Raw genomic sequence first — 19,330 nt, 5'->3', positions numbered from 1 at the left:
ATGCTAGGAAATACTTTCCAGAAACAATGCCACTATTGTCATATACGTAATCTTACAGGTAACTTAGACATTAAAATGAAAGCCTGTTTACACAAGAGTGACATGTTTCAGGCAACCTACTTATGAAGAAAAAACAAAGAAAAAGTGGTAATTTCTGAGTGGAATTTATGTCTTTGCTTCTCCACATGTTGCTAACCATGGACAAACACAAATCTGGGGGCATAATTAGAGGGGAGCAGCCCCCTATGATTGCAGGGGGGCCCAAATCTGTGGGGCCCCCAACTACTAATCTTCTTAAATTGTGTCTCTAGTACAATGTATGGTGATAATATTTTATCTGGAAATAAAGGTGTATTTTTTCAGTTTAGTGCTTTTTTAATACTATACTGTATTAATAACTACAAGCCTTTATTTGCAAAATTAACAGTAATGTACCCTCATGACATACACATTACAAAAAGTCCATTAAGTAATGATTTATGTAATTATGTTGTTTTTAAATAGTGTAATTTTTTTCATTTTTTTTTACATGTGCTTAATTTTAATAACTATAGGGTAGGGGTGTAAGAGGTAAAAAATTAATAAATATGCATGTATTTCTTTATATAATTAGGTATGGATGCATTTTTACTTTTTAGCCACAAGATAGTGCTACACTTTATTGCCACATACTGTAAACAGCACATGGAAGTAGTGAGTGTAACTGTTAGCCTATACTTTGTTAATCAAATGCTGGCATCTTGCTGACGCAAGCTCTCATTCACCGCAGGCTCTGTGATCGGGTTTAGGAACAAGCTGTTCCCATTCTCTGATCACTGAAGGGGGGTTTTGATGAAAACGAATGCCAGGGATTGGGAGTGGCGAGGTAAATAAACAAGTACGTGTATGTACACCCCTGGTGCTGAAGTGAAGTTTCCAGGGGGGTAGATATAAGATACAATGGTCAGGAAAAGATTAATGTTTGGTTAATGTATGAGATGGATCAGTTAGAGTGGGGGTAGAAAAAGAATCACTCCCTTCATGTTCACATTTTTTCTGCCTGGAATGAAGACAGTTTAGACACACACCCACACACACCCACCCCACACACCCCACACACCCCACACACCCCACACACCACACACACCCCACACACCACACACACCACACACACCCCACACACCCCACACACCACACACACCACACACACCACACACACGCACACACGCACACACGCACACACGCACACACGCACACACGCACACCACAAACACACACCCGCACACACGCACACACCACACACACACACATCACACACACATCACACACACGCACACACGCACACACGCACAGTGATTTTTCCAACTCTTTTTTTTCTTTGTTTTATCCATCTGTAAAGATGCTGACCTACAAACTTTGCACATGTAGACTATTTTCAGAACTGTTCAAACCCAGCTAGTCTAAATGGTGTCCATTGGAGGACTGCACTATTCAAGTCCTTCTACCAATATTCAATAAGCTTTAAGTCTAGGCTGTGACTTAAACCCTATTGAACATCACTGCATTCATCTTTTTTTCTCCATCAAACATTAATTTTATTGTGTATTTGTGTCATTGGCCTCAATTCACTAAGCTTTATCAAACGTTGGATAATTTACCTCATGGGTAAAATCTAATTTTGAATTCACCAAGGTGTTATGTATTTAATCGATAAAACGTTCAATAAATCTATAACGCCTTAGTGAATTCAAAATTAGATTTTACCTATGAGGTAAATTATCAAATGTTTGATAAAGTGTTTGATAAAGCTTAGTGAACTGAGGTCATTGTCATGTTGGAAGTTACAGATTACCAAGCAAGCTCATGGTGAACCAGAACTCCTAGGAGTGTGTAAGAGGCTAAAAAAAAGGTCAAAAAGCCTTCTTACTAAAATGGTAAGCAAAACAGAAATGTGCCTTCTTAAATCAGAAGGTATTTGTGACTATTCAGGTTGGAGTGAGCTTCTGGGGTGCCCCACAATACATCACTGCTGACTATGCAATGCATCCCTTTGTTGTCCCTGAAAAACTAAACACACCTCCAGAACCACTGGAATGCAATGATGTGTCAGCTTGTTAATTGTACAGAGCCAAACCAATCCAACATGCATACAGCATGTTTCAGACTGGTTGGTCCTCACCAGTGCATGGTATGGATTACAGAATACCAAAACCCAAAGGCTCTGGTAAAAATGGTAGATGCACTGTGTAGGGGGCAAAAGCACATACTGGACGCTCTTCCTGGCCCCCTCTGTCTGCCGCCGTTCTTACTGTATAGATGTCGGTGTCCCGGCGACTTTGTTGACCTTTACTGTGTGCACAGTATGTCCTTCCCTCTTTGCTTCTGGCCGACGCATAGTGATAGGCTCATAAGCACGCTAACCCCTCCGTCTCCTCCGTGCTGCATGTGCGCTCCACTAAACCAATCATGTGACGCTTGGTTTAGTAGAGACAGATGGAGGGGGCCAGAAGGAGTGGCCGGTATGTGCTTTTTACCCCCTACACAGTTACATAGTTATTTTGGTTGAAAAAAGACATACGTCCATCGAGTTCAACCAGTACAATGCAGCAATCATTTTTACCAGAGCCTTTCGGTTTGGTATCCTTTAATGAACTAGTGATGGGGGCCAACCAGTCTGAAACAGTCTGTATGCTTGTTAGATCAGGGTGGCTCTGTACAATTAACACGCTGACACAGCATTGCATTTCAGCGGTTCTGGAGGTGTGTTTAGTTTTCCCAGACAACAAAGGGTTGATTTGCATTTTCAGCAGTGATGCATGGTGGGAAACCTCAGGTGCTCACGCCAACCTTAATAATCCCAAATACTTCCTTTTTTTTAAGAAGGGAAATTTCTATTTGTCATGTTGAAAGGTGAACCTCCTGTAAATTGTTAATCTTTTGAATTTGTAGATCCTTTTCCCCAGCCTACATCCATTTACCCTACTATGCTGACCAGTTCTCTGGGCTGTGCTCTAGAAAAAAGAACCCACAACACATGCGATCATCAGGGATGAAAGCAAAACTGTACCTGCCTGTGTGTGAGGAGGGGTAGGAGAGAATTGACCTACCTGTTTCGCCACCACTAGCCACTGCACTCCAAGCTGTACTTCTTCCTCCGAACACCTTTGCCCTAAACAAACGTAATAAAGGTGCTGATACAGTACCTCATGAAAAAGATGCCAACCCAATTGTTGTTGGCCATGCTTCCCTCACCTTTTGTCAGTCTATGTTCTGCCCCCTGCATTCATGTTCACAGGTAGCTAAAAAAAAGTGTAGGAGGTGCCCAAATATCTCTTAACTTCAAATCATATACTATAGGGGTAATTAGATCTTACCTCCATCAATGAACAAATCGCAAAGAATAAGTTATTTTAATGATGCACAACAAAGACAACACGTTTCACGGGTAATGGCCTGCTTCCTCAGGTCAATGAAAAGTGACTAACTCAGCAGCGGTAAGGAGTGTGGCCACCTCTTTCCATGTGACAGGTACACCATCATTTTAATGTTTTCCTTGCTTCGCTCTGCACCCCCATACTAGATCTTTAAAAATCCAAATTTCCCACATGCTCCCCTTCCTCAAACATCATTTACATCCATACAGCTCTCTTACTGACCCACTGCAAAACACAACCTGTGCTGTGAGCATTGGCCATGTATTTAATAGTTTTATAAAAAACAAACATAAAACAAACAAACAAAAAAAAAACTACCGGTAAAAATTCTTCCATGGTAAGTCATGCTCTTTATTAGATATTTATGTTTGACATCACACCAGCACAAGTTTAGGGGTAAAGGCTTGCAGCTATCTCAACCTACTTGGTCTTGCAAGCTGTGATAAACATAACACCTCCATAATCAAGTATTTTGCTGTCACTCCTCCTCCTCTGCACGGCACAATAATCAATAACATAGCCCTGCTTGCTGAGGGCATTTTTCATAAAACTTTCATCAAACTTGAAAGAATGATACTTCTCTTCTCCGACCGTATAATAAGACATATTTAATATCCCAACCAGTATCATGTGGCCTCCAGGCTTCAGCAGCTTTGACATTTTTTCCAGGTTCCTCATACATTCATCCTCATCTTTGTTGATGGCATTCATTAGATATATGCTGGTGATGCAGTCGGCAAGTGGAAGCTCAACAGGATAAGTGATATCTTCATTTTTAAAGTCACATGGTAAGATCTGACTTATGGCCATCTTTAGTTGCTCATCCTTGTCCTGAAATTGGTCACTGTGGGGGAAAAAAATAATAATAAAAATATATTTATGTAAAACAAAGGCTTTGAGATAATTGTACAACACTGCAAAACTGAGGACATAATTTCTAAACTTAACTTGGCACTGCCCTATCCTTTGCATCTTGGACCTCACTTAGTAGCGTACCTAGGGTTTTTGATTCCTGGTGCTGAATATTTATAGACAACCCCATATAATTTTTTTTAAGTGGGTGGACGGGAGGTGCCATAGTGGTTTCCCACCCCATGTGGCATTCCTGGTGGTCTAGTGGTACCCCCGATGTGGCATATCTTGTGGTATGGTGGTACTCCCCCATCCCCATATAGCTTGCCTGGTGGTCTACTGGTACAATGCGGGGAGGGGGCTGACATCATTCCTCCAACTCTTTACATGGCCCCCTCCTGTGTCCCCCAGCACTACAGGGTGCAGCAGGGCCACCTTGAATGAATCTCACCTGATCCTGTCCATGTCCTGTCCATGCCCCTCATCCGTTGGTTGCTCTATGCCCCCCCAATCTCTGCACGTTGCACCTAATTACATGCAACATGCAAAGATCGGGTGGGCAGAGAGCAGCCGGCTGCCAAGAAGCATGGGCACATTAGGATCAGGTGAGATTCACTCATAAGCTGCACTACTCCAACTTCTCGGCAGGGAGACAGAGAAGGGAGCTCATGGAGAGGGAGAGAGAAATGATGTCTACACCATCTCCAGACTCCCTAATACTAAGTGGTTCTGCCGGCTGAAACCTCGATTGCTTCTGCCGGGGTGTGACCCCTTCCTTGGTGACACCCGGTGTGGCCTGATCCTTCTGCACTCTGCTTTGGATGTCACTTAATGTTTCACCTCACAATGCTTCTTCCACCACCTAACTCTCCTCCCATTAAATCCTCTGTGCTGTTGGAGGTTGGAGGACCCTGCTTCTTCCACATCTAACACAACTTAAATGCCTATGTGGCCTTGGCTTAAATCTAGCCCTGCTCAAATGAAACTAAAGAAAGGCATATAAAGTATTTTTGTTCCTTCTTAGATATCATTTACTTTATATGTAATTTACAAGGCACCACACCTTTTTCCTGCTAGCTTATTGGCATGGTTTGATGCATGCTTCCAACTATAAGCTCCACTTTGAGAATCCTTCCATTTGCTTGTCTCCATTTTACAGTTATCATTGACTTTCAGTATAATTATGTCCTTGAAGACATCACACGCTGAATAGAGATGATGGATGAGGGAAGCAGAACTGAGATCAATCAAAACATCTCCCTTCACAAAACCTGCAGGGTTGTGACAAAAAGGACAAAAAAAGTAAATTACTACAGACATGAAGATGTTAAAGTAGTAGAGATGTTAGTGTTAGGTGGACCACACATGATGGATAAAGTCCAAAAGTCTCCCTACTTCAAATTAGCAATTGGGGGAATTGTCATGCAGTATAAAGAGAGAGAGAGAGGGGAGGGGGGGGGGGGGGGATTGAGATTTGGAAGCAATTTAAGCTATTTAACGGCCACTTCCGGTTTTCTATCTGGATATCCGAATCAATTCGGATTTCTCGGATAATGGGTTCAGGTATCCGATTCCAGGGGTGCTCGGATACCAGTTTTTAAAATCCGAATAGATTCGGATCCAGATACCCAGATATCCAGATCCGAATCCAAACTTTTGGATATCCGAGTAGAATCGGATATCTGAACCCAATATCCAGATTTGGATATCCAGATTGAAAACCAGAAGTGGTCTTTAAAATGCTTCCAAAACATTTTTGAAGCTAAAAACAACACCAACGCCACCACCCCTCTCTCTCTCTTGTCTTCATCCGAGAGAGGGAGGTGGTGGTGGTGAATATTTTTCTGTCGGATGGAAATTGCATTAATCGGATCCGGATATCTGTGGATATCCGCGGATATCCGGGTATGTGGGCAAATATCCGTATAGTGCTATGCGGATTTCAGCCCAGGTATCCGGAATCCGAATCCAGTCGGATATCGCTAAAAAGTTTGGATGTCCGGGTTACCCGGATATCCGAAATCCAGATGAGCATCCCTGTCTGATTCTATTTGGATTCCGAAATGTTCGGATTCGGATATCCAATTCGTATCTGGATATCTTGGTATCCGAATCAATTCAGATATTAAAAAGGGGTATCCAAGCATCCCTGATAGTAAGAATTAAACACCTTATCCCAGCTGGAGACCTATCTACTCTAGTTCATGCATTTGTTTCCTCCCACCTGGACTTCTGCAATGCCCTATTCATCGGATCCCTGGATAAAGTTCTGCACAGTTTACAACTAGTACAGAATGCAGGAGCCAGGAGCCTAACCAATGCCCCCCGCAGCTCACACACCTCCCCAGCACTGCAATGCCCTATTCATCAGATCCCTGGATAAGGTTCTGCACCTCGTACAACTAGTATAAAATGCAGCAGCCAGACTCCTAGCCAGTGCCCCCCGCAGCTCACACATCTCCCCCAGTACTGGAATGCCCTATTCATCAGATCCCTGGATAAGGTTCTGCACCCCTTACAACTAGTACAGTATATGAGAGGCAGCACACCGTCCAATGAGACAAGAAGGATGTGCCCTGGCTATCCGGTCACCAGTCGGATGTTCAATGTAGAAAAGTACAGCTGGCACAATCCAGTAGTATCATGCTCTTTTATTGATAATGCATAGCAGTCACAGAAAACGACGTTTCGTGGGGCAGCCCCTTTCTCAAGTTGGTGACAGCCTGAATGAGTTACAACAAGATACACAATATATACCCCCACCCAAATTCAAAATAGCCAATCCTGGGCTGTGAACAGTAACAGCCAATCAGGGATGTCAGGACACAGTGCGGACCTGACAGAGAACAGGTATAACAGGGGGGGCCAATGGTACTCTGGGGCACCTTACCTGTGTAAACACTGCAGCTACAGATGAGTCCTACCGCTCACCACGATGGAAGCCGCCATCTGAGCCCGCCCCCCACCCCATAGGGAGAAGGAGACGTGCGCATTGGTCCGACACGGCAGCACGGCGTCACGTGGTCACATGACCACGGAGCCGGAAGAGGCGAGACGCATAGGCCAGCGTGAAGCGCAGATGAAGCAGCGCATATCACACGCCATAGCGTCAGCCTCCCCCAGCAAGGCACCGCCCACCATTAAATAATTAAAAAATTAAAAAATAAAGGCGACGCCATCTGCCCACAAGCGTGCAATTATTTAATGTTTATCACATTGCTAGTCACATTATGTTGACACTGATGCTTCTCTTCCTCTATTACTGGGTTTCTTGATGCTGCACGTTGGTGTGTTTACATTGTGGCTCGGGTGGGTGGATCCCGCTCCCTGTATGGATGTTTCCATGGTCACGCTGCGGTGGGCGGTGCCTTGCCGGGGGAGACTGACGCTATGTTACTATTCACAGCCCAGGATTGGCTATTTTTAATTTGGGTGGGGGTATATATTGTGTATCTTGTTGTAACTCATTCAGGCTGTCACCAACTTGAGAAAGGGGCTGCCCCACGAAACGTCGTTTTCTGTGACTGCTATGCATTATCAATAAAAGAGCATGATACTACTGGATGGTGCCGGCTGTACTTTTCTACCTTACAACTAGTACAGAATGCTGCAGCCAGACTCCTAGCCCATACCCCCGCAGCTCACACATCTCCCCAGCAGGGATGCTCGGATACCACTTTTCACTATCTTGGACTCATTCGGATCCGGATATCCAGATATCCGATCCGGGTCGGATATCCGAATTTGACATTTTTATACCCAAACTGAATTCGGATATCCGACCCCAGTATCCGTCCGGATTCGAAAAACCGAATTGAAAACCGGAATTGGTCTTTTTCAAGGCTTCTTATACCGTTTTAGAAGCTAAAAACATACTACTACCACCACCATCACAGCCTCTCTCTCGTCTTGCAGGGATTTGTAGTATGTCAAAAGCAAGCTCACATACCTTGGCTGGGAATTGAACCCAGGTCCACTGCTGGGAGGGCGGCTATGTACACCACTATACCAACAACCACACACACAGCAAAGGACATCACTTTGAAGTCTGGAAGATTCCAGGGCAAGGGTGGGGAGGATGAAAAGCTAGGTGGCCATGCAACCATTCCTGCTAACCTAAAGCTTACTTATAGACAGTCATACGAGACACATGCTGGGTGCAGCGCTGTGTGGTGAGTGATCATATAGACAGTCATACGAGACACATGCCGGGTGCAGGGCTGTGTGGTGAGTGATCCTATAGACAGTCATACGAGACACATGCTGGGTGCAGGGCTGTGTGGTGAGTGATCATATAGACAGTCATACGAGACACATGCTGGGTGCAGGGCTGTGTGGTGAGTCAACACATTGGCTTAAGACTTTACCAAATCCAATGCTCCAATATGGGGAAGCTTCTCTGTTTGCTGTGTTTTTTTTTTAAGTGTGGTGTCACAGTTCACTCATCTCTTCAACCACAAGAAAAGCCCAGGAATAGTCTTAGCTACTGTATTATCTATGTTACGGCAGGGCCCTTATAACACTTTCTCTTACAGGGCTATGGAAACCGTTTTTGCCCATGCGATAAAGCGAGGTGCAAAAATGAAATCATACCTAGCAGAGGATGGTTCTGATCCATCAACCTCTGGGTTATGGGCCCAGCACACTTCCACTGCGCCACTCTGCAGTCTGCTTCCATTTGTATACAATCTTCAAGTTTAAGAAGGGTACACTAGTTCCCTTCACCAAACACAAAGCCATCCCTGGGTGGGCTTGAACCACCAACCTTTTGGTTAACAGCCAAATGCACTAATCAGTTGTGCCACAGAGACTAGCTGTTGCTGCTAAATGATTTTATGGGGATGTATGTGTGTCTTTTGGAGGGAGGAAGTAAGTCTGCTCCAAGAAGTTTAACGCCACTTTTTCATACAACAAAGCATTCCCCGTGTGCAGGGCCGGATTTGTACTTTCCAGTGCCCTAGGCCTGCTGTCACCAAGTGCCCCCCCCCCCCCCCCCCCCCAAAAAAAATATTTTGTCCAACACTCTGACTAGCAATCACTGGTTTGAATGGGCTCATTTCAGTTGTGCTGCTCTGCCCCCCAGTCAACAAATAATTCCTGTAATTTGCGCTACTGCCCGAATGCGCACAGCAGCCGATAGTGTTCTGGGCATGCATACTTGAGAAATGACGCTGATGTATGACTGGTACTTGTCAAGAATGCATAACACTGTACCGGCCATGGGCAGGAGCGAGAAATTACAGGGAGCGCGAGTGGCCAGAGCATGCGCTGCTTCTTTGCTCTGTGCGACTGGCTGTGCGACTGGCTGCAGTCGGAGCCACAAACAGGGGGCAGGGCAGTGCAATGGAGAGAAGCCCATCCAAAACAGAGAACAGGTAAGTAGCAAACATTCTGTCAGGACCCAGTTTGGATGTTCTGTTGTAATTACAGTGGACCTGAACTCAGAACTTCTTCTCTCCTCTAAAAGATACGCAACAACATAACCTTTAAATATAAACATTTCTTTGTTACAGCTGATACAAATCCTGCAATAAATCTGCAGTGTGTCTACTTCCTGCTTTTATGGAAGCAGACATATTTTTAACATCCTGTGCTTTCAAATGAGCATAGCTGTTGTGGAAGTCAGGTGACACATTGTAGAGATAAATTACAATTTGTGATTAGACACAGAGGAGGGAGAATTAGACAGGCTCTCTAAATACACACAGGGTACATTCTCTGTTTTCCTTCTGTCCTGTGCAAGAGTTCAGCTCCACTTTAAAGCATCTGAATGACATTTATGTATATTTGCTGAAAAATATATGCATCTCTTTTGAATGTTGAATGTACATATGGTGGTGTGCTCTAACATATTGGCAGTACATGGGAACAAAATATGAAGAAGGCTTATTAGCAGAAAGCTTTCTCTTTTTCTTTTAAGCAATTAAATGGTATCATCCTGATTCAAAACTTTCTGCTTTCGCTGATGGCTAAGATGGTACAATGCTCGCTCTACTGCTACAGGAAAGCAGAAGGATGCCAAACCATACACACTAGCATAGAGGTAGTAACAGCTCAGGTGTGTAACGATTGTGGAATTCTCTCTGTGATCAGCGCACAAGGCGTGCGCTGACACTGCGGAAATCCTCCACAAGCGTATAATTTGAGGGAACCCAGCAAAAGGTGCAATGCACCTGTAGAGGGAAATTCCTGTCGGCAGGTGGAGCTGTGGAGTGCAGAGGAACAGCTCCTCTACCCTGCCACAGACGCAAGACAGGAATTGCACGAAGGGAAGAAACGCAGGGCAAGATAGCCCTGAAAGAGAGAGATCAAAGCGACAGAGGGTATGTGTGTTCACCAATCTAGTCGCCACCCTGCGACGATGAACACACAACCAGGAAGATAAAGTGAGAAGGCAATCGCCGGAGACGGCGGTTGCTAACAGCGACACAAGACCGAATAAGCACAGATGAGGAATGTATGTATGTCCACCAATCTAGCCACCAACCTGCGACGGCGGACACACAACAAAGGAAACCGAGTGAGAACGCAATCGCCTGAGAAGCGATTGCGAATGAGATTGAGCAAAGGGACAGATTGTATGTGTGTGCACCAAACTACTCGCCAACCCGCGATGGTGCACACACAACAGCAGATATGAAGTAGGAACGCAATCGCGAGAGAGGCGATTGCCAGAGGTGACACAAGGCTACAGCAAGGCAGAGCATGAGAGTAGCAAAGGCACAGCAAATCATACAATGAGAATGATAAGGAAAACAACAAACGTTAACTAAACGCGAGCACCGCACTCATTCGCAACAGTGCACGCGTTTATGCGCGGTCTCCGCGTGATAAGCACAACAGAGACAAGCACGCCTAACTAACCACTAACAGACAAACATGAAACAGAGGACGCGAGCGCTTGCTTAATGGTTACCTCACCGAGCCTCCAGCAAGCGTTCGTACAAGACAAAACAGATACACGAAAACAGGAACACGTGAGAGATACGATCCACTGCTCTTTCCGCCAGAGCGAGTGCGATCCAAGTAAGCAACAGAGCGAGCTGGATCCACTGCTCTTACCGTCAGAGGAAGTGCGATCCAAGTAAGCAACGATAGAACAGAAGGGCCTACCAGTAACAACCGCTGCTCTGGTTAGCACCCCACAGACAGACAGAACAGGCAATACAAAGGATACAATCCTAACTGCACTAGGGAATCTGCCTAGTGCAGTCCCAGGAATTACTCTAAGCTAATCTTTAACAAGAAGCAAGGCTGACACTCCAGGAGTGTTTCACAGGATAAATCCTTATGACCAGCAAAGGTCTGTGATATCACATCGTATATATAGAGCAAGCCTACAAAGGATGTGGCTAGGCAATTTGCATGACAAACGTATGCAAATTCCTCAGCAGCAGCAGGCTGCAAAACTGACAAAAGGTCTCTCTTCCAGAGACCTGCAGAATGCAGACCTGAACAATGGTCAAAAAGCTGCCTGCCTGCACAGGCAGCTGAGCAGATCATTACAAGGTGTCCTTTAAAGTCACAGTTTAGCAATGAAAGGGAAGCAAGAAGTTATCATAGATGGTAGGAGATGAAGGACAGAAAGGAGCCAGGAAAGAGTTAACAGAATCAGACAAATGATCACTGCTAGCTAGGGAAAAAAAGAGAGTCATAAATTAGGATTAGTTAAAGTAATTTACAACTGCTGGGTCAGTGTCAAAGCAGTAAAAGAGGTGAAGAAACTAGCAGACCTCACTGATGTTTGGGAATGCCTGCATTAAAACTCAGAGTAACTTAGTTCTATCTGCTTTGTAATGTAAATCCCTGGCATTTCTCACATCATCTGTATGCCTATCATACAGAGGAATGGTGACAGTTATGATTGATCATGATTGTTATAACACATCAGGAAATGTGAGAGAGAGAAGCAAGGATTGGGGAACTCTGGAATTCAGCAGAGCAGGGCCAGAAGAGATGATTTACGTTGACATATGACCTCTTCTCTCTCCAAGTCATGCCGCCCTTCGTATCTTATCTGATTTTATCGCCCTAGGCCGTGGCCTTTGTGGCCTTTCCAGAAATCCGGCCCTGCCCATGTGGCAGCAGAGTGGTGCAGTGGAAGTGTGCTAGGCCCATAACCCAGAGGTCAAAAATCGAAACAACACGGACACGGCTTAACAACACAGACTAAATGAGAATTCTGAGTCAATATAATTTTTACTAAAAACACAGGCATTAGTAACTCATGCTTGCAAATAATGCTTAAAGGACAAGCGAGGTGATGTGACATGATGAGAAAGACGTGTGTATGTATAGTACCAAGCACACAAATAACTATGCTGTGTTCCTTTTTTTCTTTCTCTGCCTGAAAGAGTTAAACATCAGGCATGTTATTGACAGTTTCTGTCTGGGTCGGGACCGGGTTGGACTGGGTCAGACTATAGCATAACCCTCACTGATAAGTAATTACAGCCATAAAACATTTTTCTCTCTGTAAATGGCTTCCTGGACCAGGGAAGAGATAAAAGGGGTCAATAATTCATAGATTTGAGCTCTGGCATACTTTAATGAAGGTGTCATTGAGCAGACACAATGAAGTAGTAAAAATTTAAAAACTAGATTTATATATAAAGTAAAACTGTGGGATATCTAAAAAAAAGTCATTTTTAGGAGGAGGAGGATAGATACAATTGTTTTTCCCATCAGTTTATTTTTACTTCGTATGTCCTTTAAGGAGGATTGGGGTATTCATCAAACCTCATCCCTTATTCAATTAACTTTTCTCCTGTCCTGCGTTTTCTTCTAGAAGATAAATAATTATTACTGTTCTCTAAAATTATTAAGACTTAGCAATTGAAAAAGTACAAAAAAGTTGGTAAAAATTTAATATTAAACTTATGTCCAGAATGTTATTGTTTGCTGGCAGTTTTAAGATTTTTTAATTGATTATGCACAAATGTATCTCTTGGGAGAAAATTTTGCAGAAAAGTATATTGAATATGTGTTTTAAAGTGAACTAATTCAGGATAAGTTACAAGATCCTATGCCTGGCCTATACATCTGTGCACAAATCCTGCCCTACCTACATCTCTGAGCTTGTTCACAGGTATACACCAGGCCATCCTCTCCAGTCCCCCATCAACCTTTGCCTAACTGCCCCATGCATTTCCCACTCACATGTGTGTCTGCAAAATTTCTCAAGAGCCGCCCCCACTCTCAGGAACTCCCTTCTACTGCCCATCAGACTTGCTCCCTCCTTCAACACATTCAAGCAAACCCTCAAAACCCACCCCCTACCCCACAGTAACAGCCCTACCTAGTGTGTCCAGTGTCCACCTCCCCTCCCTCTTCTTAGATTAAACGGCATTGGCAGTATCCTCCCTTCCCTAGTGTATTCTACATGATTGTGTGCACCTTTCCTATGACAGCCTCATACTTGTATAACTGGACCTACCCGAACCAGCCCATATCACATGGTCATGTATCTTGTACCCTCTCCCTTCCCTAGTGTAGTCTACATGATTGTGTGCTCCTTTCCTATGACCGCCTCATACTTGTATAAGCAGTGCTAGCTGCTTGTTACAAAAAAAAAAATTATGCAAATCGGCCCAGCGGGGCCTGAGAAATCCTCCTGCGCAGGTTACCCCGAGCTGAGCTCAGGATAACCGGCAAGGAGGTTAACACAATAAATAATAATACTGGGGTAAAAAGTGCCCTAAATGGGTACTTGCCTTAGTAGAAGGAAGGCTCTGGATAATGCAGAGGCTTCCTCTGCCCCCCTCCACCTTGCCATTCCAGCTTTGGTACCCTTAAACCCCTTTGACAAGTGCTTAATCAAAGAGTGCGCACGGCAACACTGGCATTTGTAAATGAGCGTGGCTGCACTGCGCAGGAGACCTCTCCAGCTCTGGACACTCATTCATGTTCTGTTGAAATGTAATTTCTGCATTTCGGAAAATACTGCATTACCGCCACTTGGTAATGTTAGCCCCATCCCTGAATTTGGAAGCATTGGACCAATCAGAGAATGCCAAGTCAACTTGGAAGTATTTGGCCAATCAGAGAATGCAAAAAAAAAAAAAAGACTCCTCAGAAATTGCAAAATGGAGATTGTGAGTCGGATTTTTGAGTAAATTATCACAAGTTGGTAATTTTAGCCCAGTCACAGAACTCGGAAGCAAGGGACCAATCAGAGAATGCCAAGTCAACTTGGAAGTATTTGGCCAATCAGAGAATGCAAAATTGGCATTCGGATCATCCCTAAACACGAGTTATTCCATGCAACTGCACAGGTGTGCGTAATAATACTGATATTAGTCCTGCGCAGTTCCACCACCTCATTGGCGTACCAGAGTGGGGGCTGCATGTTTTTAGAGGGTCCTGGTGAGAGATGATGATCTAGGGGAAGAGGCTCCAATATCAAATTTCTCTCCATTTTAAACTCACATGTTTGCTGCAAACTGTAGCTTTGTGCAGGAATATTAAACAAAAAGAAATAAAAAAAAATATAAAACTGATTTACTGTATTTGCTGTTAAAGATTTTATCTGAATGATACCCAGAAACAGCAATCAGGATGTTACCAACATGGCAAGATTTCAGGAAAGGCCATGGCCTAGGGCACCAGGAAAGAAAGGGGAAGGCTGTGGCTAGCACTGGCAGTTAGCCTGCTGAACACTTATAGGGGTGAATGAGTGCCCGACCGCGCTATTCCTGATGCTGTGCTGCGATCTGCACACATTAGCAGACAGACCTGGTCCACAACCGCCCTGCTTCTCAGCGTAAGCACACAGTGGTGGATGGCTACCGATGACTGGATCTGAAATTTGGGGATGAAGGGGCAGTGAATGGGAATGTACAGTGACTTCTGAGCTGCCTGTCATTCATTGAACGCACCGCTCACCGAGGAGCTTACAATCTAATAAGGCTGCACTAAGCAATTATAAGGAGTGCAATAAAAATTGTTAAAAAGAAATTAGGCAGGCAAAGATTGAAGCTGAAAAACAAATCGCTAAGGATATCAAATCTAACCCAAGAAAGTTTTACAAGTACATTAACTCTAAAAAAAGAAATAGCAGTAGGGTATTGTACCGTGTTAGCCATCAGTAAAAGCAAGAAGTTTTAAACCAGGATGATACCATTTATTGGCTAACTAAAAATGAATAAAAATAAGCAAGCTTTCGGCCTTTCAGCCTTTAAGCCAGACGAAGGCTGAAAGGCCGAAAGCTTGCTTATTTTTATTCATTTTTAGTTAGCCAATAAATGATATCATCCTGGTTTAAAACTTCTTGCTAAAAAAAGAAAGGTTGACTGTATAGGACTCCTAAAGGATGAGGGTGGGAACTCAATGGTGGATGACCAAGGTAAGGCAGAGTTATTAAATGCTTTCTTTGCTTCTGTCTTCACAAAAGAAACAGCGCTGTTGCAAACTACAGAGGTGGAAGAGTCTCAATCTTCTAACTGTAATATTAAATACTTAACGCAGGAAGAAGTGAAGGCAAGACTAAATAAATTAAAAATAGACAAGGCACCTGGCCCGGATGGCATGCATCCTCGGGTCCTAAGGGAATTAAGTTCCGTTATAGATAAACCCCTTTATCTTATCTTTTGTGACTCTCTTGCAACTGGCAGAGTCCCAGTGGATTGGCGTACAGCCCACGTTTTCCCATTATTTAAGAAGGGCAAAAAATCAGATCCAGGAAATTATAGACCTGTAAGCTTAACATCAGTTGTATGCAAACTATTTGAGGGGTTACTAAGAGATACTATACATGACTTCATAGTAGAAAATAATCTTATTTCTCAGCATCAACATGGGTTTACTAAAGACAGATCCTGTTTGACTAACATGCTCAGCTTTTATGAGGTAGTGAATGCTAATATGGATATTGGGAATGCTGTAGATGTGATATACTTGGACTTTGCAAAGGCCTTCGACACTGTTCCCCACAAAAGTCTGGTGCAAAAGTTGAGGATGCAAGGACTGGGGAAGAGTCTGTGTGCATGGATAGGGAACTGGCTAATGGACAGAAAACAAAGAGTTGTGGTCAATGGATCGTACTCAAAATGGGAGACTGTTAGCAGTGGGGTCCCACAGGGGTCTGTTCTGGGTCCAGTGCACTTCAATTTATTTATTAATGACCTAGTAGATGCAGTAGTGAGCATTATTGCTATTTTTGCAGATTATACAAAATTGTGCAGAATCATCAACTCTCAGGAAGATAGTGTCATATTGCAACAGGATCTGGATAGGATGGCTATATGGGCACATACATGGCAGATGAAATTCAATGTTGACAAATGTAAAGTCATGCATTTTGGACGTACTAATGGTCTAGCACCATACAAAATAAATGGGATACAGTTGGGGACATCAAACTTGGAGAAGGACTTAGGAGTACTCATTGACAACAAGTTAAATAATCGTACTCAATGCCAAGCAGCTGCAGCTAAAGCTAACAAAATTTTGGGATGCATTAAAAGGGAAATAAAAACTCGAGATGCTAGCATAATATTGCCCCTGTTTAACTCTCTAGTAAGGCCACATCTGGAATATGGAATTCAATTCTGGGCACCACATTACAAAAAAGATATTGCAGTTTTAGAGCAGGTGCAGAGACGAGCAACAAAATTGATACATGGGATGGAAGGTCTCACTTATCAAGAAAGGTTAGATAAACTGGGTTTATTTAGTCTAGAGAAAAGACGCCTTAGAGGGGATCTAATTAACATGTATAAATACATCAGAGGGCAATATAATAGCTTGGCGGATGAGCTTTTTGTCCCTAGGCCTTCTCAAAGGACTAGAGGACATGATCTGTGCATGGAGGAAAAACGTTTTAGCCATTTATTTAGGAAAGGGTTCTTTACAGTAAGAGTGATTAAGATGTGGAATGCATTGCCACAGGAAGTCGTTATGGCAAACTCTATACCTGCATTTAAAGGGGGCTTAGATGCTTTCCTTGCGTTGAAAGACATCCATGGCTACAATTACTAGGTAATGCCTAATGATGTTGATCCAAGGATTTTATCTGATTGCCATCTGGAGTCGGGAAGGAATTTTTCCCTTTAGGGGCTAATTGGACCATGCCTTGTAAGGGTTTTTCCGCCTTCCTCTGGATCAACAGCGATATATGAGGGAGCAGGCTGGTGTTGTACTTTATACTGGTTGAACTCGATGGACGTATGTCTTTTTTCAACCAAAATAACTATGTAACTATGTAATCTCGGCCATCATGTCACTAACTGCCCTCAGAGGAGTGTAAAATCTATTCCCTGCCATCATGTCTCTAAATGTCCTCAGAGTAGCATATAATCTAATCCCTGCCATGTTGGGGTGGTTTAAGATGCTGTCTGTCTAGGGGCGGTTGGTGATAGTGGGCCTTGGGTGGTAGAAAGTATAAATCTGGCCCTGGTTATCTATACAAACTTAAAGAAATACTGTAGGGTGGTTGGGGGAAAATTAGTTGAACTTACCCGGGGCTTCTAATGGTCCCCCGCAGACATCCTGTGCCTGCGCAGACACTCACCGATGCTCCGGTCCCGCCTCCGATTCACTTCTGGAATTTCAGACGGTAAAGTCTGAAAACCACTGTGCCTGCGTTGCTGTGTCCTCGCTCGCGCTGATGTCACCAGGAGCATACTGCGCAGGCACAGACCATACTGGGACTGCGCAGTACGCTCCTGGTGACATCAGCGGGAGCGAGGACCCGGCAACGCAGGCACAGTGGTTTTCAGACTTTAAAGTCTGAAATTCCAGAAGTGAACTGGAGGCGGGGCCGGAGAATCTGTGAGTGGCTGCAGGGGCACAAGATGTCTGTGGGGGACCATTAGAAGTCCCGGGTAGGTTCAACTCATTTTCCCCCGACCCCTACAGTATTCCTTTAAGAAGATAAAACAGGAAAAATACCTGAAATAACAGGAAAAACTGTTTTATTGTATTTATTCTGTACAGACTATTTGCTGTGATATACATACCGGAGCTGAACACGTAATGACAATTCATCATAGGAAATTTCATAGAGTCATCTCCAAACACCATGTCTGGCTCGTCCGAGAAATATGTTTTATGGAAAGCTTCGCTATCAAATGGATCTCTATGGTAGAATTTCTTTGGTTCAGAATCCATCTTGGAAGGATCTTCTCCACTTTAGATCTCCTCTTTTCTACTCTACTTATTTGACTTCCATGTTTATTTGCCTTTATAGTCATACAGCACCGGAAAGTACACCCGAAACTGTGTGGTTCAATATTTCCCCAGGATTGTTTGTTTCAGTCTCAAGTCATGGGGTTTCAGCTAACTGAGCCGTGTTTACCAACCTCCCTCTTGTCAAACGAAAATGATTGCTGATTTGCCTCACTACTAAATAATAGTTTATCCTTTGTATTTATGCTAGGTGTACATTCAACTATAAAAAATATACTGCTCAAAAAAATAAAAAGAACACGTAAACAACACAGTGGTCTCAATTCATAAAGCATTACAGCATGCGGTAATGCTGAAAACAGCAGACTTTCCCGAGCACTTAGCAAAGTGTCAATTCATAAAGGCTGTTACCGCATGTAACGATTGGTGTCAGCAAGAACAGATGTCTGATTATTGAGTGATCTGCAGTATCACCAATAATACAGACACTATACCGGATTATGTGGTGATCTGCAGAATCACCAATAATGCAAGTATAGCAAACGACAGGAGATAACAGTGACAGTGTAGTGCTTGGTGCAACAGTAGTACTTGATAGCTTTAACAATACCTCACCAGAGGAGCTGGTGGGTACTATCAGTACAGGAGTCCTCACCAGAGATCAGGGCTCTCTGGTGAGGAGGCGAGGTCAGACAGGCAAGTTCGGCAACAGACAGGTAATGCAGTACAAAATCAGAAGGCAAAGAGAAGGTGATATAACAGGCCAGGTTGGCAGCAGGATCAGATGGGCAGAAGTACAGAGTCAGTAAACGAGAGAGGAATCAGAGGCAAGCCAGAGTCAAACACAGGTAATCAATAAGATATACAATAAATCCTATCTAGTGTGAAATCCCTGGTTTCCTCCCGGATCAAAGCACACCGGATCTAACTAAGGTCTG

The 19,330-nt window shown here is 43.7% G+C and overlaps 1 protein-coding gene across 1 annotated transcript; it reads right to left on the bottom strand.

Annotated features, from left to right (window-relative positions):
• Window positions 1–3,798: 3,798 nt before the first annotated feature.
• On the bottom strand, window positions 3,799–18,405 carry LOC137525436 (indolethylamine N-methyltransferase-like). Its single transcript, XM_068246519.1, has 3 exons — window positions 18,224–18,405; window positions 5,329–5,536; window positions 3,799–4,257 (listed from the first exon to the last, which is right to left on the bottom strand). Exons 1-3 carry the CDS (start codon window positions 18,372–18,374, stop codon window positions 3,834–3,836), a joined length of 783 nt encoding a protein of 260 aa, XP_068102620.1. The 5' UTR covers window positions 18,375–18,405; the 3' UTR covers window positions 3,799–3,833.
• Window positions 18,406–19,330: the final 925 nt, after the last annotated feature.

This window comes from Hyperolius riggenbachi, chromosome 7 (assembly GCF_040937935.1).
Source record: "Hyperolius riggenbachi isolate aHypRig1 chromosome 7, aHypRig1.pri, whole genome shotgun sequence".
In the NCBI taxonomy this organism is placed as follows: Eukaryota; Metazoa; Chordata; class Amphibia; order Anura; family Hyperoliidae; genus Hyperolius; species Hyperolius riggenbachi.
Note: the sequence above shows the minus strand (reverse complement) of the source record. Positions and strands in the feature narration are given on the sequence as shown.

Excerpts from the sequence above, each read along its gene's own strand:
- LOC137525436 (XM_068246519.1), bottom strand. The coding sequence starts at position 18,374 with ATGGATTCTGAACCAAAGAAATTCTACCATAGAGATCCATTTGATAGC. Across the intron at positions 5,537-18,223 it reads TCATTACGTGTTCAGCTCCG|GTTTTGTGAAGGGAGATGTT; the intron begins GTATGTATATCA and ends ACAACCCTGCAG. Across the intron at positions 4,258-5,328 it reads AATAAGCTAGCAGGAAAAAG|TGACCAATTTCAGGACAAGG; the intron begins GTGTGGTGCCTT and ends TTTCCCCCACAG.